Genomic DNA, 19,435 nt, shown 5'->3' on the forward strand with positions numbered 1-19,435 from the left:
TGACTCTCTCGTGTAGTGCCTTTGACTCTGAATCATCTTCGGAGTCGGAGCTCGCGCTACTGCGACCCTAGAAACATCAAGGTCTGCGCCACGAGCATCTTCTTGTCCACTCCAAGCTACTCCATGAAACAAGCCAGTCCACGAGAGGATCATCTACTGAAAGGATCTGATGTTTCTCCAGCTGAGTCTCTAGTGGCAGGCTCGATCTCGGGAGCAGTTGCCAGGTATGTGCATTGTCACACTGGATGCTTCGATTCTTCTGAATACTAACTTTAAGAGCCATCACTGCTCCCATGGACACTATCAAGATCAGACTTCAGCTCCAACATAGTCAAAAGCAGCATATCTCAGGCTCCCAAACGATCATGAATCTCCTTAAAAAGGAGGGTATCAAGGCGCTATGGAAGGGTAATGTTCCCGCCGAGATCCTCTACATACTATACGGAGCATCTCAGTTCACATCCTACTCGTATTTAAACACTCATCTTCGAGAATTGCAAAACTCATGGAACTTCAATATCAGTCCTTCATTTCACACATTCATTGTTGGTTGCGGCGCTGGTTTGACAAGCACGGTGGTGACATACCCCTTCGATCTTCTCCGAACCAGGCTAGCAGCCAGTGAAGCAAAGAACTTTTTGTCCATGACAAAGGTCGCCAAACACTTACACGAAGAAAAAGGTATTCTAGGCTTCTTTGCAGGCATCCGACCCTCGCTTCTTTCTATTATTGCATCTTCTGGTCTCTTCTTCTGGTCGTACTCGCTTGCTAGAGCGGCCACGAACAGAATTTATGACAAATTTGGCTTTCAGGTGTGGGGCGTTGAAGCAGTTTGTGGATTCACAGCAGGGACAACTGCCAAAGGCATCACATTTCCCTTAGACACGTTGCGAAAAAGGATGCAGATGGACAGTCTGAGGAGCGGTCTTCAACTCTTCCTAACAAACCTAAGGCAGCACGGAATTCTCGGCTTTTATAGAGGGTTCCTTGTCTCTCTCATGAAGTCAGCGCCTTCAAGCGCCATCTCAGTCTTCGTCTACGAATACTCCATCAATTTCACCAGAAAGGCTAGGTTGCTTGTTCAATAGACATCATCTGGCCCTTGCATTTGGAACCAAAGATATTTGCATTTTATTATAGAACTAGTCACGTTTTGAATAGGTAATCCCCATCGTCTTCATCGTTAGCCTCCGCATCCTCGTCACCTTCGTCCTCTTGTTCACCTTCATCATCAGTACGATTGAAAAGCATTTCGTGTCCTTGAATATCCTCAATGGATCTTGTAAACAGACTAGGCAGGATGTACTCTTTGTCTGATTCAGAAACTCCAAACTCATAACTGTCATGAGAGGTATTCATGCTATCATCGTCCTTCCTAACGTAGAGTGACTGTGAGTTGACCAAAACGTTTTTGAACCGACTTGCCTGATTGTTGTCAGCTACTCGTCGCAGATCCCATGAATGTAGCCTTTTTGATGAGTTTACATTATCGGTGTGTCTCGATGAATGACCTTCGGAAACCCTTCGTTTTGTAGCATCAAGAGTATCAGAAATGTGGCCCTCGCTTGGGTTTGAGCGAGTGTTTGGTGATATGCTCCGATTTCTATCTGGTGATTGGTGCTCCAGCGATGCAGATGGCTCGCTCTCTAAAGTTAGCTGCTTGCGGATATATTCGGGTAAAACTTCGCCAACAAGGGATGTCCGTCGAGACGCCTTCACAGTCTGTGAGCTTGCTGTTCGACTGTGGCCCTTCTGGCCGTGCGATATCGCCAACTCAGGGTGCTGAAGCCTGGCCCTATATCTTTTGAAAGTCTCCTTGATGGACCCTTTTCGCTGTTTCTGATTGGGGACTGGCGTGTATTCCTCGTTTTCCAAATTGGTTACTTTTGAACTGACGATTATATTGCTTATCATGGCCGTAGCAAGCGATCCAGGAATCGCCTGTGGGGAAGTTTCTCCCTTTGTGAGATTCCGTATCTCATTCGATAGTCGCCTCTCAGTGCCCTCGTCCCAATCCTCGAAAGGTTTTCGAAGTGCCTTCAGACTACCCTCTTTCGGAAACGCTTTTTCATCTTCTATTGTTTCTCCAGTCTGTTGAGCCACTTTATACTCCACGAGGTTGAGCTCGTGGATAAGCCTCTCCACTTCTTCGTACAATGCAGATTTCGACTCTTGGTTGTGCTTCAATAGCTGTACTAGCTCTTTGTCTTGCCCCAAACGAGTATTTTCTACCACATCTCGAAAGATCTTTTCTGACGACGATATCATTCTTGGTGGAGTGGTAGGATTCTGTCTTCGGTCTACATTGTGCAGTGCGATAACATCGAGAGGTGGGCACACATAGTTCTGATAATATACAAAATAAAGTTTGCTGATAAATGAGAATGTGCAATTAAAAGTCATCATCTTGTCGGTTCGTTGGAGCTTGAGAAGAAGCAGATTATACTACTTGGAGTATAGCTGGCGCACTTCTTGGAGAATGGATGGGTACCACTTTGCAGCCACATCCTGATGCGACTTGATGCGATTGCGAAAAACAGCATGTCCCACCGCGTGCTGCGAAATGTCTGGGGTGAACTGGAAACCAACATCGACGCCCCAGCCCTCAATAGCCTTGTCTCTTTCTTCTTTGAGCTTGAGCACCTCCTCTGGAATGTTTTCTACGGCCAGTTTCCGCGAGTCAAGGTCAATGGTCTGAAAAAACGGGATGGATATCCTCGTCCCTAATCCGGCCTGTGGGCTGCAAACCCGGTGGATGGTGGCCTTGCACACTCCGTTGGTGATGGCCTCGAGTGTCTGTCCAGCATTCACCACAAGGCTGTTGGGTATGTTATCAACTGTGATCCATTTTCCTTGGAAATTTTGCACTTGAAGTGAGTTTTTATGTGGCGTTGCCTGGTATATATATGTGAGAAGGTCAGAGTCACGGTGTGGCCCTACACCTTGACGGGTTTCAGGGTCATCATCCAAAGCTTGCGATTTCACCCCCTGAAGAGCGTTAGAGTCTGGATATGCAATGAGCTTCATCTTACATTGCTGATTTTCTTTGAAGTACCCGTCTAGCGCAGTTTCCGGGAGTCCTATGGCTTCACACACAAGTCGCCGAAATAATGTACTCAACTGCGTCATCTTTTCAATGTAGTTGGTCACCACCTTCCTGAAATTGGGTATATATCGTTCGTCGGGCCACAAATTCGGCCCCTCAATATTCTTGTAAATGGGTTCTCCCTCTTTTGGCGGAGGCAATTCTGTGGCTAAATCTATCTGCTCCCTCCAGTCCGTGTGAGAAGCCGTGATTTCGTTTGCTAGTCTTGTATAACCTAGAAAATGGGGAGAGTGAATCATCTCGCATTCACGTTTCACCTCATCAGGAAGTTTGAAGAATTGAATCAGTTGTTCCTTGATGTCGCCGAAATCTTGCCTAGAGGGTCCGTACTTCTCATGATTCACTAGAATAAGAAACCCCACATTGATAAGCGAATGACGAAGCTTTGCGAGAAAATCGGGCTTTGTCTGTGGATCAAACGCCTTCTCCAAGTCCAAAATTTCAATTTGCTGGAAAGACATTATTTGTGAATCACAAAGTGAAGAGAATCTTCTTTCAAATGTATTCTACATGAGCCACAGTCGTTATAGGCGTGCCTCGCACGTGAGGTGAGCTTATTATTTGTGGGGTAGATCTAATAAACGATCCCGCCTTCCATCACTGAAGATTGGAATCCCTATCAGTTCGAAACTCATGCGAATTATCGTCATTGTAGTGTAAACTCTAACGTGATAGCAGCGTATTCTCCTGCTGCTATACAGTAATACTTCATCAGCTTATCCCGCTGCCTACAACGACTTGATCATCGAAAGCGATGCACTTCGCTAGCTCTCATCCTGAGCTGGAGGTCCATTAAATTTCGTTGGAGTGGAGGGTTCACCCGTGGCGGCGTCTTCCGCCTGCTCGGATTTCTCTTCTGAATCTCCGACTGTTGGATCTTCGTCGAGTTTCTCTGCGACGACCTCTTCCGGCTCTGCGATGATTGTTGCCTGCTCATTGACTTGGTGGCCCTCTGGAATTGAGGGGGTACTAGCCACTTTCTTCGTTTCCTCACGCTCTGCATAATCAGTATTATTTTCCTCGCCTTGTTTTGGCTCAGCTTTATCCCCTGAGTTTGAGGCGTCCTCTGCAACTTTGCTTCCTTGTCCCTCGTTGCTGGGGTCTTCGATAGAAGTCTTTGCACGTCGCTCAGCATTGTCGTCGGTCTTCGACTGTGTCGACGCGAGTGATTCCTTTTCGTTGTTCTCTTTCTTCTCTTCAACTCCATTTATGTCTGCAGAGCTTCTAGCAGCTGCTGCTCTTTCTCCCTCAATATTGTTCTTCATTACTTCTTCCATTCTTGCATCTTCAATGGTAGGCAATGCATTCACGTTTTCCCAAATGACTTGGCCTGAATTTCCGTAACCTGGAATTTCACCCAATTTAACTCTGAAAAAGTCGATGTCTTTGAGCAAAGAGTGCTTCTCATTGAAGTCCTTGAATTGCGGTAGCTCCGTGCAAAAACAATTCAATAATAATTTCTTGTAATTTTCAAAAATTTGCAGTAATATGGAAGAGTATTCCGTCTCTCGTAAATATTTTGAGAGAATTTTGAAAACCGTTATCGTGTCTTTTGATAGAGCTTCCATGTATGGATGGCATTGCTGACCAGCCTTTAGTGGCTCTGACCAATTAATCTGTTTAATTGCATGAAAATGACTGCTCGTACGGTCTTTTATGAGCTGCACGATCTTATGAGACAATTCTCTTTCGTGCTCTTGGTAATTGATCAACATCTTCTCAAAAGTAAGTTCCTCGGCATTCTGCTGCCCCTGATTCACTTCCACTTCCTGCTCCCTGAAAACGTGCTGAATAGACCTAAGAATATCCTGAGCAAACTCGATTGTTTGGATGCAAAGTGCAATATGCTTTGTAGTTATATGTTTAAGACCAGCTTTTTCCTTGTTTGTGGCTCCAGCACCAAGGATTGCTTGTGAAGTTCTCGAGTTCACAACTCTGAAATAAGTAAGGATATAAGACCTGAGAGTTGGCGCTCTAGACGAAAAAATAGAGGATAAAACAAGGTATCCACGAATGCTCCCCACAACATCTAGCATTAGCGGCGGGACCAAATAGTTGCGCTTGTTGATCTCGAACTTCACTTTTTCGAAGGCCCTTTTCTCCTCTACTTCTTTGTCGTGGGTATCTTGCTCATAAAACACCAATAAATCAGACCACTTTTTGCCATTAGACCCAGATTTACCTTCTGTCTCATGATATTTGCAATACTCTAAGACTTCATCGAGAAGGATTTGATGTGTGCCGATTTCATTGGCATCAGTACACTCCTTCCATATCTCCTTGTCACAGTTGTGAGCGAAGCGCTTTATAGAATTATTATGAAAGCGATGCAAATAAAGTCCAACATGGTTTTTTATCCACTTATACAATGAGCTTCCAGGTTCCGTCGCATTGTAACCAGGATTGATGAATTCACACTCCAGCAAATAAGCTGAGCCATATGTGTAAAATTTCAAGTAGTCCTCGATGCTAGTTTCACATAATTGTTCCAGACGAACATTAGAAACCTTGGCTAAACGAACTTGGGTAAGCTCTATAGCTCTGTTAATAGAATTAGTGATGTCCAAAGACATTACATCAAATGTATCGTTCTCTGTCAATGAGCTCAACGACAAATCAAGTAGAAGTTTCTGGTGGATAGTGAGGCGTCTCAAGCATTCGGAAAGATTGGAAAATGTTTCTTTCATCATGCCGAGAAACTCATCATGCGAGAGCTCTTTTATATTATTAAAGAGTGAATTGGTGGCCATGGATGTTGACTCCCCCATTTGACTCGAGTCCGGGGGTATAGAAGAGTCTCTTGAGTCTGGATTTGACGAAGCTTCTAGCTGCGCGGGGTCGAGGCGGCTCAGCAGGGGTAAACGAGCCCTAATAATAGCTTTCACCTCTGCAATTATTTTATTTTGGTACTCTGCAAAAGCCTCGATCAAGTGACTCGATTTGTGTAGACTTTGAATGAATGTTGTGAGCTGCTCTTTAGTTTCTGTAGAAACTTTAGCGTATGATGTATTTGGTTCAGTATCATATTTCCCGCGATAAACGGACACGTAGATTCTGTTCATGGTGTCTCTCAGACTAACCAGTTTGTAATGCGACCTGAGGTCCTCGAGAAGCAAATCAAGGAAAGACTCGATGTAACCTCTGCTGCAAAGCTCTTTTAGCGTGGTTAATTTGTTTTTGATAGGTGTGAGTGCAGGGATGCCACGTAAGCTCACCATCGGATATTCAAACCTAGGGTAATCCTTGTAAGTTACTGGGTCTGGGTAATCTTCTCGACTAGTACCCTCAATCAAGTGTTCAATGATAAGTATGCTATCGAGACACTTGCTGTGGTTGCCCTCTGCGAAATACTTTTCGGCCCTTTTGAACAAGATAATAACTTGTTGAATTTGTAGCACTGATGACTCCAAGTGACACAAATTTTGTCGCTCGTCAAGCATATCTAATATCTCGAGACCGCGTTTGGCTTGTCCAATTTCAATGCTGCTAAGTTTATCTTTTATAGCTCGAAACTGCTCCATGCATTCAAGACCGTCTGCCTTGATACTCTGGACCTCGCCCAATGTACTGAAAAAGGAGTCTGACGTTTTTGAAATTTCGCTTATTAGCTCAACCTCAACTCTATCTAGATAATGGGAGAGCTTCTCCTGAACTTCTGTGTTATTGACAATGTGACTATTGTCATTGGAGTCTGGGTCTGGTAGTATTTGTGAGTTCTCCATGACTTGACGGAAAGTTCTTGGGTCGTCGAGGTGGAAATCGGGGTTCTCAAAAATAGCGGGAATTTCGTCATTACTCTCATTAACATGTCCCCTGTCCTGGTCAGCCGTGCCATCGGCTAACTTGCTCAAAACATCCTCTGTTAAGGTTCTATTCGTTTGCTCGAAGCTCTTGTATTCCGAAGCCAAGCCCTTTACAAGATCTTGACTCAATCTCTTGGAGGACACCTTATTCTTAAGTGACTGTAGCTGTATCTGCGGGATATCCCTCGACGTCGGCTGTGTCAAGTTGTAGACGGTATTGGCCCCGCCATTCACTGTGATGTACGTCTTGAGAGGCTTGTTTTGTTTCACCCGGGCAATGTCAGAGGCCAGCGTGAGCTCGAAGATCGAATTGGGCCCCAAGGGCAGAAATGCATCGGGCTCCTTCTCCTCCTCGCCTAGCCCCAACTTGAGGATATTGAATGCCAGAATTATGCTATCATCGCCCATTGATCCACGAAAGTTCGAGTACACCGACTCCGTCACCTGCTTCTTGTCCAGTACATGAGAGGGTTCGCTCGCCACATCATCATTGATGTTGACAGTGGTATCCATGGACATGCGAGCTGACGGTGCCACATTGTCGTCCTCTAAAGACATGGTGGGGTGGACTCTGTGGCGAATGACGTTGTAACAGAGTTGTTACTTCTTGAGCACTATGTGTATGTCGATACAGGAGAGGGCCATGGGTGCACCGTACTAGAGGTTGGCGGCTCGGAGCTTCAAACGCATATTGGCAGGCAAAGAAGGGAACAAAAAGAATCATTTACTCACGAAGAAGTATACGGTTCTTCTATCTTTGAATTTGCCACGATGACTGTTTTTAAATGCTGAAATGTAGTGAATACGAATTGCAAGTTTTTGCAGAATCGGTGCAAGAATGCGCAACCATTGCCTATGTTCTGTTTGGAAAGTGTTCAACAAAATATTTGTATAGCTTAGAAAGCATCACTTATTACTCAATCACAAAGCCTTAATAACGGGGATTCAGAGAATGTGTAAGATAAAAAATTTACGCCAAGCAGAGACTGCTGACGTACTGAGGAAACTCGCTCTTGTCTTCCCGACACGGCCATCGGCACCGATTGCTAATTGCTACGGGATGAAAGTGAGACAGGTGGCTAAATTTGCTCTTTGATAATACTTCGTAGGCAAAACAAGTGTATTTATCAGCAAACAGTGTAATTTGATTCTATGTAAGTCTCCTACGGCGTCCAGTGTCACGTGATTTCACACTGTGTAGATTACACATCCATATTTGCTCTTAATCTGATCACGCCATCTTCCCACTTACTACTACAAAATGTCCGAACCAGCCAAGCAGGAGTCTAAACCAAAGCCTTGCTGTGTATGCTTAGACGAAAAAAAGACCCGTGACGAGTGTCTCTTGTTCAACGGCCAGGACTCCGGCAAATGTGACGAGTTGATCCAAAAGTACAAGACATGTATGAAAGGCTACGGTTTCGAGACCAACTGAGCTTTAAATAATTATCCCGATTATCCCTGTAAATAATATTTCCCTCTCTAGATGTTTGGCATCTGCCTAGTGAATGGCAACTGCCTGTTAAATAGTTAAATTTTGCTCCTACACCATTCGAGTTGTAGACCCATACTGAGCATCGGAGACTTCCTCTAGTGGCGAGCTCTTAGGCAAAAGAGCCTCAGACTCATCATCATCATTCTCATTGAGATTCCCACCGAAACTGATCCTTCTATGTCGTATTGCGTTCGTTCTTTTCATCACCTGGTTTTGAATGAAGTTGTCGATCAATACCAACTGAAGGCAATTCATCACTATAGGCACGAGGAACATCACCACGAAGATCTCAAACTCGTTCGGATATTCATCGAGCCATGCCAATAGAATCTTACTCGTGATCCACAAGAGCTGCGTCTCGAAGCACTCCACAAGTCCATAGAGGATGAACTTGGTCACCATCAATGCCCCGAAATAGATTCCAAGCTGCTTGATGTATGCCCTTCTGCTAGGGTGGTGAGGATCAGGCCCATATTGGCCCGAATCAATTTGCGTCATGCCAAGGTGTGTTTTACAGAACCAGTTGAAGCAGCGGAACACGAGGTAGAGTACATAAACGCCAATGGTGCAGTCAAACACAATGCTCAAAAAATACCAGTCACACGGATCGCCTGAATCTTCACCTTCTGTGGCTTTTACCCACTCCTCAGGCAGCGTCTTGATGATTGATAGTAGCACGTTGAACACATGAACCCCGAACGCTCCAATGACCTGCTTAGATACATCAAACGCCCAAACAGGCCATGTTCGGCGCACAGGGTACTCGTAAAATCTTTTCATTAGAAGCGACAGGAGACATAGAAGCCCGAGAAATGCCTGTGTGATTAAAGAAAAAGTGCCCACCAACTCACACTTCCCATCCGAATCGTTATCGCCATAAGAGCGAGAGACCCTTGTCTCAATGAAAAGAGACTGTGCTAGAAACCCAGCTAGTGATGCTGTGTCCAATAGCATACTCATATGATATCAAATAGTGAAAGAAAAGAAGGAATGACAGCAGCTGCTGGAATAAAATATGATGTACAAGGTAGCCTTCTTTTGAGACACCGCTTCTAGAGCAATGATGGGGTCCAATGTATGCGAAGGCACGGGTGTTTAGGGTCACCGCCATTGCAGTTGTAAGGCATGGGCGGCTGCAAATGCGCAAAATAATCTATTTAGTCATTTTGTATATTCGTAAATGATTACATGTGGCGAACTTTATGATTAGCCTTCCACATGTGGACTGCCTATCTATTTCTTATTTTTTTTTTTATTTGATGGGGATAACATTATTATCATCATCATCATATTCATCATCAGCATAAATTTGCCCTTTAGCTGCTATTCTTGTTCCAGCCTCCAAGAAGATTTGCCATGGCCAGGCCTTTCCCTCTCCTCAGATTACTGCTCTCTTCTGAGTCGGTCGAAGAAACATTGAGTCCGTTCTCATCGGCAACTTTGTATAATGATGAGTAGCTGTCTGGGCTTCTAGCACCATCAGGCGGTGGAACCGGACTTTCACTTTCGGAGTCAGATTCACTGTCGGAAGTGAACACAAATCCACTTTTCGAAGCCTGCCTCACGACTGGAGGTGATGCTTTTCCCAGAAATGCGTTTTCTGATGTAGTGTGAGGAGGCAAGGGGGAAGCTTTTCTTTGTAGTGGTGGCAGGGTAGCTCCACCTGCTCTCTGCTCGAGTTTGTCAGCTGCGTCAGGCTCAAGCTTCTTCGTTGGGTTGTTCGGCGTTGGATTGAAGAACATGTCCGACAAGGCGTTTGGTTCCTCGGACTTCGTCATACCAGTAGAGAGGAATTGATCTGAGAGCGAGCTGGACGAATGTGGCTGCTTCAGCAAGCCCGTCGAAGAGTGCCTTGGATTAATCTGACTTACGTGTCCTTCCAGCGGCTCAGTTTTTCTTTGAAGATGCTCCGAAATGTCAGGCTCATCTTGTTTCTGCTCGCTGGAGGTCATGCCTCCACTGAACACCTGCTGTGCGAGAGACTGACTTGAGTGGCGAGCGCATATCGAAAGACCTTCCTCTTCCTCTGACTCACTGTCTGATGAGTTATTAGCAAATGGATTAGGCGCTGATTTTTGTGGACCAGCAGAATCATCTAGTAAGGATATAGGTAACCTCTCCGTGTTCGAAGAAGTTGCAACATTGCGTGAACAATTGATCACATCGAGAGGAGCATTGTCAAAGTTGCGAATATCCTCATTTTCAATGATTTCGTAGTCAAAATTCGAGCCCAAAGCTATGTTATCTGGAACGTCCACCACGTCGGGGGTTTTATCCCGACTACCGGTACCGTAAATTGCGTGATTAGGATCCACCTGGTATACAGTGTTGTAGTCGTAATGATAGTCGTAACCTCTGTTACTGAAATTGCCAACATTATGTGATAAACTTGATGTGTATGGGTTTTCATCGTCACTCTCTTCGTCGGAGGAGCCGTAGTTCAAAGTCGTCGAAGGAAGCAATTGGATGGTCTTGAATGCTCTTGAACTGGTGGTGGAGATGGACTCCGCATCTTCGGTCTCATCGTTACTCCGATCGGTGTCCTCCTTCTTTACAGGGTGAAGCCCTGGATGGTGATTGGTACCTGAGGGCGAACGTACTTTCAAAAAGAATCCGCCCTCATCGTCATCGTCATCGTCGTCAAACTCCTCCTCGGAATCCTGTGAACGCTCATCATCATCGCTGTAATTTTCGTAAAGATAGCTTTCGCTACTGCCGTGGCCATACTCGTTTTCGTCGTCTTGCTCACCGTACCCGTCGTAGTATTCATCATCACCAAGCGCCACCGATGGGTCAGCTATAGCGATGCACTGCTTCACTTCTTCATTGAAATGAATATGGCGCTCAGGTTTAGGAGCGGGAGGGTTGGAGCTCGACCGTATGTTTCGGGCCATGGACGACTGCAAGGGGAATGCGTGCTCTTCGGATGTCTGGGACGTGATTTTCTCTAATTGCGAGGCCAATTGGTCATGATCTAAAGGATGTGAGTTTTGAGATGCTGCTGAGGAGGAAGGGGCTGATGCATTGGAGGCAGAGCTGCCAAGCTCGGGCAAGTTGGCAGAGGAGTTATTCTGAGAGTTATTCTGGGAGAAGTTCTTATACTGTGAATTCAACTTTGCCAGAATGGCGTTGTAGTCGAAATATTCTGGCGGTCTGTCAGAAGTGCCTGCCTTGACAGCTGCCTCTCTTCTCTTCTGGTGCTCGGCCTCCTCTCTACGTTTCTGTTCCTGTTCAGCTCTAGCAGATGCAATTTGAAGCTTCCGCAAGTTCAGATGACTGATCATCATGTCTTCGACGGTACGCTTCTTGAGAATAGGCTTGGGGCCAGGGTTTCGCCTGGCTATGGCTACATCGCCTGCCACCGCGTTGGTGGCCGTGGTAGACGCTTGCCTGTTTTCGTCACTGCTGTGGTCGTGATCGTCATCATCGAGAATTGGGCCGTAAAGCCACGTCACGTCACTCTCCTTCGACCAGTTCACCGCCTCGGGGCTGATCGTTTTCAACCCCGAGCGTCTTTGGGCCCACGTTCTCCAGCTGGCGTTTTCCAACCGCGCTGCGTTCGCCACGCTTTTTCTTCGAGAGATCACATATCGCCACGACTTACAAATGTCGGCAACGTCCCACTGGTGTGACAAGTAGTCGACGTGCCGCGAGGGCTCTACCGAGACATCAGTGTCGTCGTGCGGAATGAGTTCAGGACTGGTGAGGAAGGGAGGCGTAGGAGTAGTTGCTGGAGCTGAAGACGGCGATGTTGGCTCGACGTCAGTTCTCTCTGAATGATGATTTGTGTCATTCGAAACATCGGGTTGACCCTCGTTTTCCCTCGCCTGCTTTTGATTACTATTCTCGATGTTTTTCTCCTGCTCACTCGGGTCAATAAACTCGTCCAAAAGCCCTAGCGACCTCGTTCTTTTCAACTTGAACGTTGTGTTGTGGAAGTGGTCATCGTCTTCGGCGTCTACGTGCTGTGATGTGGTGGCGCCGCCGGTGAAGACCTCACCCTGGTGAGACATTTTAAGTTTTGATGACTAAATGAGGGAGTTGGGGCAGGGTGGAATCAAACAAACAAGGCGTAGTGATGCTAGGTAGATGGAATACGGAGAAAGGGTTCGTTTCGTACTTCAACTTTCCTTGTTTACCTGCTTCTTTGTTGGGAGTGATGCTGATGGGATTGGGTTGCGGGAAGGTATGCCGGGGAATTCACGTGTGGGATCAGGAATGGAGGGTGGTAGTGATTTGCTATTATCTGCAGAGCAAGTTAAGTATTGCACGCTTTTCTGCTCTGAATCTGAAAGAACTTGTTGGTATATTTAGAGCCACCTTGAGGTGAAAAACGTGAGAGCGAGACAGTTTGTTCCTCTCCTTGGGTATAGGTTTCACCGAGCACCCGTACACCACACGCCTTGCCGTATATGGAGTGGCCTTTGGGAGGAAGTGCTAAAGAAAGAGAAGACGGACTAACGAAGACTACGTTTGGCAAATACAAAAACAAACAGGGCACGAGGGAACTTGAAAATGATGTACAAAACTAAAACATCTGACTGTGGCCAATTGACCGCTACAACTACTGAGACCGGAAGAATTAGGCTGACTCTGAACCGTTTCCGCGCACGTCGTAAAAGACCGGGACGGACCTAGAATGAGAGAATATCTTAAGCAGGATGATGATTCTCGCACCATATAGTCATGCTTGCAGAAGGTCTGAAAAGAAAAAATGTGAAAGCATGGCAATTTTGTCGCCTCTGGACATGCAACGGGAAATGTGGGGAAGCTTTTTCGTTCCCAGTATCGACCGTTTTCTCTAGCGCCAGCACCCTGCCAGCCCTGCAGGATACAGGATGCCCAGAGAGACGAGCATGTCAGCAATTTCCACCAGTGCTGAGAGCCCAAGCAGAAAGTGTGGAGGAAAAGGACCGATGTAAGAAAGGGGAAAGCAACCTGGTGACGCAGTTGTGATAATTCCCGTTCATTTGTTAATTGCTCATTGTTGGTATTGACCGTCTCTTTCTTTTTGTTTCTTTCTCTTTCTTTTTTCATCCCCTAATCTAGGTTGCTCCCTTCATGTGGATCGAGAAGGACTCTCTCTAGTACCACTCTCCGCAATAAGGTTGGAGTAAGTACCGGAAAAATCTCCCTTAGCGAACGCAAAATAGAGTCGCGAAAAGTGGATGCAAAAAAGAAAGGGCTAGTGAGTGCAGGCTTCCAACCTGAACCTTCTCAGCATTCCTCCTTAATTTTCTTGACTTCTTCTTCATTTTTCCCATTCTCCTTCATTTTCTCTTCCTTGATCTTCTTATACTTTGCCACAATCTCATCGTGTGCTCGCTTGCGCTCATTGTATGAAACCTGCTTTTTGTGCCGCCTACTGCTCTCGTGTATCTTCCAATTGTCCTCCCCAACGGCGACCAAAGGACGGCCCTCGGCATCTTTGCACACTGGGCACTCGTAGTGTTTCCAGTTGGCACTGCTCTCTCTGAGTTTGTTGCTTCTGAATTTTTTGAAGAACTCGGACGTGGGAAGTAGGTTTCGCAAGTGGTCTGGGGCTTCAGGCTCCGAAACTTGTGAAGAACCCTGTTCTGTGAATTGTTGAGCAATCCTGATTCCCCGGTCTCTAACGTTGTTGTCCCACTGGCTCAAATCTGTAGCATCAAGAAGATACATTTTCCCTCCGTACTTATAGTTGAACCGTGACTCCTTGTGAAGTTCTACCCCTAGCATCTTCGTTATCCACTTCACCTGGTACCTAGCGTATTGTCTTGTGCGGATCTTCATTCTTTCTACGCCCTCTGCAAAACGCTTTCCATCCTGCTCCCCTCCTGTCAACCAGGGCAAAAATTCTTTGAAGCCAATGACTTGCAAAATGCTTCGTGTGCAATCGGGCCTTGGGTCCTGTTGCAGGTAAAATTCATACAAGTCCCGTATCTCACCAAGCGCCCCTCCCTCTATCATTTTATCGACTCTTTTATCTAAACGTTCCAGCAAAACGTCTTTATCGCAATATAGCCAAAAAAAAAGCGTGTTATACTTGAGAGAGGAATCTTCAAACTCTTCGAGCTTCTGCTCCTTGTATACTTCACTGGCCCTTTCACCGGTGGTCAAGTATATCTCAAGAGCCCGCATGAGCTTCCTTTGATCCTGCGGGTGAAACTTGCCCGCTATAACTGGATCAACTTCCTGAAGCTTCTTGAATACCTCTTCCACAGGTCCATTGAGTAGTTCCTTTTCTTCCTCGGAGAGTGTTCGTAGCTTGGCCCTCTCATCCTTTTCTCCGGCCGTTTTATGCTTAAAAAGCAACTTCTGCAAATAGTAGTGAGTACCGCCAATTACAATGGGCAACTTTCCCCTCGAGTGTATGTCTTCAATGGCAGCGTTTGCCTCCTGGCTGAATCTATGTATGAAATACTCCTCTCCCCAATTAACGTGGTCCATGACATGGTGTGGTATCCCTTCACGTTCATCATAGGGATGTTTATTTGTTATCAATGGCGCCCCTTTGTACACTTGCATGGAGTCGGCGTTTATGATCTCTCCGTTAAGTTGTTTCGCTAGCTCTATGCTAAACTACCTTGTTAGAAGAGGTTCCAGATGTGTGAAAACCAATCGTACATACCTGTGATTTGCCCACGCCAGTGGTTCCAACTATCGCGATTATATTTCTCTTCGGGCTGCTCATGACGTAGTTTTTTATATATCTAAAATACCTCAAGATCATGAACTCATAGTCGGGCACACTTGATGATCATCGAGCATCGCGCTCTCAATCCTACTGCGATATAGCTCGTACGGACTGCATCATGGCAGATGCATGTCTTCAGTAGGGTCCCTGGAAATAGCCCGCTGACTTTGCGGAGCCGCAAGGGGAACTCGATTATTTTGCATAGAGTCCTCAATTTTCCTAAGCTTGTCTTGGTTTTCAATATTAATCAGCAACTCCCTCGCCTCTTCTCTCCGTGAATAGAGGAATTGGTCTATTTCATGCAACAAAGCGTTTCCTTTCTCCAAAAAGTCCGAGTAAAATCTAGACGCTTGGTTTAAGTTGGAGACAAGCTCCAAGTATTGTACGTAGGCCTCTTCAAAGCTCTGAAGAGCCTGGTGACGGTTAATTTGAGACGAATCTTCAAGAGCTTTTTTCACTTCGATAAGCTGCAAGTTCTTCTCGTGAATCTTCTTCTCAAGGTCAATCTGCTTTTGTTTAATCTGATCCACGTGTTTTATATCCGTTTCAAATGCTTTGATATGACTCTCATATACCGCCTCAAATTTTCTGGATGACACCTTGCCCTCATCGTCTAAAAATCTCTGAGGGTTCTTCTTGTATTGGCCCATCACAACTGGAAACACACTGTGATCTCTTGATTTGATGTTAACAGACGATATTGTTCTTTGTTTGCTTTGCTCAAGTTTATCAGCTGCTGTTAATAACTCGCGAAGTTCCCCTATTACCTGGCCAACTTTGGTGTCAACATGTGCTCTTGAGGATTTGGGAATTGTGCTGAGGAGTGCCCGATTACCACCACAGTATATTAGAAGAATATCCTTTATACTATTGTACAGATTCATTATCAATGAATCGCTCTGCAAACCCTGTTCTAGGTACGTATTCATCTTTGAAACTCTAGAAGAAAATGCTGCAGCTGCTGTTTCTGACATCTCTCGGTTCCAGCGATTTGTGCCTTGTCTTTCCCTCATTAAGCGATCTTCATACCTTTCCATCGTCAAGCGCTCCTCGCAAGCTTCAACAAGGTCTTGGCATTGCTTGCCTAATTTACCGATTTCAAGCATCGAGTTCTCAATGAGCTTTGTGCCTCCGATCGAAATGATCTCCAGGGAATGCTGTAGTAATGAGTCAGGAATGCTCTCAGGTTTTTGAATGGAGTCAATTGATGCCGGTAGATCTCTTTCCGCCAAAAATTTGCTGAACATACGAGTTAGAGCCCCTAGTGGCTCGTGAAAGTGGTCAACGATAAATGCGTCTTGACGCTCTCTAAATGCTTGAGCAATTTGAATGATTGAAAACGGTACAAGTGCCTTAAAGGCTTCAATACCAAGTGGTCTTTGAAAGAAAGACTCAGGACACAGTATCTCAACCATGGAAACGCCAGCGATTGCTGGCAACTCGCGAGCGTTTGGCACAGGTTTGAGGTAAACCAAGTCATTGTCTTTTTCTGCACCCTTGAGGGTGCTCTTCACCACTTCTGTCAATCCCTGAAGATCTTCAATGACTGACTTGTCAACGTAGCTTTTGTACTTGAGACCCTCGTCACAAACTTTTAATGCAACTTTCAAATGAGCAACCTGATCTCCATACCTAAACGAGTCAATTGCCACCATAGACATTCGATAGTGAGCAGCAGCCTCGAAGTGAAACTTCTTCACCTTAAAATGATTGATCCAATCCAAAGTTATGCTATCGGACTCCGACGCATAGAATGCCGCCTTGTCGTACAACTCAGACACTTTGATCGATAGACGAGCAATGATGTGATCTTTCACTGTGTTCCCCATAGCCGCCTTCAGCCAAACGAGTTCCTGGGCCTGCGCAATTAACATGCCCTTAAGACACTGGAGAGTATCTTCATCGAAATCAGGCAATTCAGCACGTATCTGAGGGTCCATCTTCAAAAGCACGTCAAAATATCCAGCGCCAACTTTCAATGATTGGCATGCCAGCTTGAGCCCTTCGTCGGTATAGGCATTTCCATTCAAAGCGTGGTATGACTTCAAGCATCCCATTTCGTATATAAGTTGTAGCTGCTCTTGCTTCCATGAGGAAAACGAGCAATGCTTAGGCTGATAACGTAGAGTACCATACCACTCAAACGATACGCTGTTGTCCATAAACTTGTTACTAAGATCAGAAAGCAAATGATAATACTGATACAAAGTCTGCTCAAACCGTTCGATGTCAATGTCTTTTTCTCGTGATAGAACTGCGATGTCATTTTGTAAACGCTGAGCGTTCTTCAAATCGTTCTCGAATGAGCTCACTGGTTGAAAGTAGTCCTTTCGGATAATCTCAGAGAGAACATCGTAAAGAGGTATCGTGTCACATATTCGAAATGGGATTTGTAGCAAGTTGGTAAACATCGTTGCTGATACTTATCAAGCGTGTTGTACTTCTTTATCTGGGGTAGTGAACTGATTTCGCGCTCGGTCTTCACAATGGCTGCGAAATGTGTGAAGAGTACATTTGATCTATGTAAGACAGGTAGACTTCGCCCTGTTTGTCTTTGCGACAAGTTCAGTTAAAGATTTGGCTCTGTTTTGTATAGCTTCTCCTTCCAAAGACCCGATGAACCCAAGTACAGCTTCGTTGATGCTTTCAGCTTGAAGCTCAAGTGAAGCAGTGGCAATTGCGGTATACTTTTCTTCAAGAGCCAAACTGTACTCCAGAGCATTGGAATCGAGCTGAGAGTCAATATCGGTTGCAGAGGCATGCAAGGATTCAAGCAAACGGAAGCATTCGTCAACAGCCGCCTTGGTTCTGGGTAAAATAAAATTCTCCTCTGTTAACTCTGGAGCCACGGTCCGTTTCAATTCCTCTCCGATTTCTCGCTGCACATTTTTGAAATCCATATCTTCTAGCGTTCCTGATGAGTTCAACGCGGGATCAACGTATTTTGTGTAGTCTGCTTGAATGAGCTTCGCAAACTCATGGGCAATGGCTTTGTCAAGTTCCAGGCAACCCTGTTCATCTAAGCTTTTGAGCTTTTTTGGATCTGGTATGCTCAAACCACGAAGGACCACGAGATTGCTACTGGAGGTAGTTTGCTGGACGTCAGATTTTGGAGGTATGGCCACTTCTGAGTCGGAAATATCATCCGAAAGACCCACATTCACGTCAAATTGTGGTAACTGCATGTCTGCTTCATTCTTTGGTTCCGGAATTTGGGCGAGCATTGACTGAATAACTTTTTGTAACTTTCGAATTGAAGGTTTCTTTGTCTCCTTATTGTTAACATTGTCTACCTTTTCTGGAAAGTCAGACGTCTTGTTTTGAGATTGGAGTATTTTGATTGAACTGTCGCTAATGCGGTTGTTGATGGTCATGATATCTGCACTTGTGGTTCCTGGAGCTGGAAGATCTAGCTTTCTCCGTTTGATATTCTGTTCGTCTGCCTCGGCAAAAAGCTTACCAGCTTCTGAGATCCTTTGCCTCAGCCTCTTATTTGCTTTGGCCTCTTCGTCTTTTTCGCTAGCTATCTTTTTTTCTTCGGGCGCATCCATACCTTTAAAGTTAACCTTTTCTTGGAAGGCTAGCCGTTCCCTTTCGTTCTTTGCATCTTCCTCCGTGGTATCAAAAAGACCAGGAGGTGGTTTGTGCTCATGAGGTATGTCTGCATTGTAGTCAAATTCTTTTCTTCTCTTCTTGTTCTTCAGCTCCAAGCTCATTCTAACGCCCGCTGCTTTGAGTTCTCTTCGTTTCTCTAGAAGAGTGACTCGTCTGTTCTCCCGCATCATCCGTTCTCTCTCCTTTCTCTTAGCCTTCTTTCCCAAAGTATTCCATAATCGTGCAGTTGCTTCACTCAACATCTCTTGCTCATCTTCGTCCATCTCTTCCATATCAGGCCTTGAGGGCAAACTTTCATAAGAATTCCTCAAAGCTGGCATTGTCTCAATTCCTGGGCCAGCCAACTTGAGGTCATCTTCAGCTTCCTCCACTTCATCTTGATTTAGCCCCATCGTTCGATCTAGAAGCTGCTGATATCTCTCCACACACTGCGCTGGCGTCCTTCCCATTACTGGGGATATACTTCGCCACTGATTCGGCATGAGTTTTGCTAGCCTGAGCAATTGCTCGTCCTCCTCTAGGCTCCATTCGTCTCGTTTAATATTTGGATTGAGGTACTCAGTCCATCTAGCTTTCGCTTGTTTGGCGGTTTTCTTCGGTAGCAACGACGCTACACGGGCCCACTGAGTAAGTCCATACTTGGAGACTGCAGCTTTTAGGATTTGATCCTCGACATTCGTCCACTGTCCTCCTTTTACGTATATTGGAGGGGGCATTTTTGATTCACTGGTAAGTGCTCG

At 45.5% G+C, this 19,435-nt stretch overlaps 9 protein-coding genes across 9 annotated transcripts; 1 reads left to right on the plus strand and 8 right to left on the minus strand. All coding sequences in view use genetic code 12, as the record gives it.

The window, feature by feature from the left end:
- Positions 1 to 123: 123 nt before the first annotated feature.
- Positions 124 to 1,088, plus strand: CJI96_0001722 (thiamine transporter TPC1; the record flags this gene model as incomplete). The annotated part of the gene is made up of 2 exons (XM_029035254.1): positions 124 to 224; positions 278 to 1,088. The coding sequence occupies 2 exons, from the start codon at positions 124 to 126 to the stop codon at positions 1,086 to 1,088; spliced, it is 912 nt and encodes a 303-aa protein (XP_028890496.1).
- A 58-nt stretch (positions 1,089 to 1,146) lies between these two features.
- CJI96_0001723 (uncharacterized protein) lies at positions 1,147 to 2,268 on the minus strand (the record flags this gene model as incomplete). The annotated part of the gene is made up of 1 exon (XM_029035255.1): positions 1,147 to 2,268. The coding sequence occupies one exon, from the start codon at positions 2,266 to 2,268 to the stop codon at positions 1,147 to 1,149; it is 1,122 nt and encodes a 373-aa protein (XP_028890497.1).
- Positions 2,269 to 2,445: 177 nt separating this feature from the next.
- CJI96_0001724 (uncharacterized protein) lies at positions 2,446 to 3,567 on the minus strand (the record flags this gene model as incomplete). Its single annotated transcript, XM_029035256.1, has 1 exon — positions 2,446 to 3,567. One exon carries the CDS (start codon positions 3,565 to 3,567, stop codon positions 2,446 to 2,448), a length of 1,122 nt encoding a protein of 373 aa, XP_028890498.1.
- A 303-nt stretch (positions 3,568 to 3,870) lies between these two features.
- On the minus strand, positions 3,871 to 7,467 carry CJI96_0001725 (uncharacterized protein; the record flags this gene model as incomplete). The annotated part of the gene is made up of 1 exon (XM_029035257.2): positions 3,871 to 7,467. The coding sequence occupies one exon, from the start codon at positions 7,465 to 7,467 to the stop codon at positions 3,871 to 3,873; it is 3,597 nt and encodes a 1,198-aa protein (XP_028890499.2).
- Positions 7,468 to 8,452: 985 nt separating this feature from the next.
- CJI96_0001726 (uncharacterized protein) lies at positions 8,453 to 9,184 on the minus strand (the record flags this gene model as incomplete). Its single annotated transcript, XM_029035258.2, has 1 exon — positions 8,453 to 9,184. One exon carries the CDS (start codon positions 9,182 to 9,184, stop codon positions 8,453 to 8,455), a length of 732 nt encoding a protein of 243 aa, XP_028890500.2.
- A 536-nt stretch (positions 9,185 to 9,720) lies between these two features.
- Positions 9,721 to 12,417, minus strand: REG1 (protein phosphatase regulator REG1; the record flags this gene model as incomplete). The annotated part of the gene is made up of 1 exon (XM_029035259.2): positions 9,721 to 12,417. One exon carries the CDS (start codon positions 12,415 to 12,417, stop codon positions 9,721 to 9,723), a length of 2,697 nt encoding a protein of 898 aa, XP_028890501.1.
- A 1,204-nt stretch (positions 12,418 to 13,621) lies between these two features.
- On the minus strand, positions 13,622 to 15,077 carry CJI96_0001728 (tRNA dimethylallyltransferase; the record flags this gene model as incomplete). The annotated part of the gene is made up of 2 exons (XM_029035260.2): positions 13,622 to 14,965; positions 15,015 to 15,077. The coding sequence occupies 2 exons, from the start codon at positions 15,075 to 15,077 to the stop codon at positions 13,622 to 13,624; spliced, it is 1,407 nt and encodes a 468-aa protein (XP_028890502.2).
- Positions 15,078 to 15,196: 119 nt separating this feature from the next.
- RIM20 (Rim20p) lies at positions 15,197 to 17,491 on the minus strand (the record flags this gene model as incomplete). Its single annotated transcript, XM_029035261.2, has 1 exon — positions 15,197 to 17,491. The coding sequence occupies one exon, from the start codon at positions 17,489 to 17,491 to the stop codon at positions 15,197 to 15,199; it is 2,295 nt and encodes a 764-aa protein (XP_028890503.2).
- A 108-nt stretch (positions 17,492 to 17,599) lies between these two features.
- CEF1 (Cef1p) lies at positions 17,600 to 19,411 on the minus strand (the record flags this gene model as incomplete). The annotated part of the gene is made up of 1 exon (XM_029035262.2): positions 17,600 to 19,411. One exon carries the CDS (start codon positions 19,409 to 19,411, stop codon positions 17,600 to 17,602), a length of 1,812 nt encoding a protein of 603 aa, XP_028890504.2.
- Positions 19,412 to 19,435: the final 24 nt, after the last annotated feature.

This window comes from Candidozyma auris, chromosome 2 (assembly GCF_003013715.1).
Source record: "Candidozyma auris chromosome 2, complete sequence".
Classification (NCBI taxonomy): domain Eukaryota; kingdom Fungi; phylum Ascomycota; class Pichiomycetes; order Serinales; family Metschnikowiaceae; genus Candidozyma; species Candidozyma auris.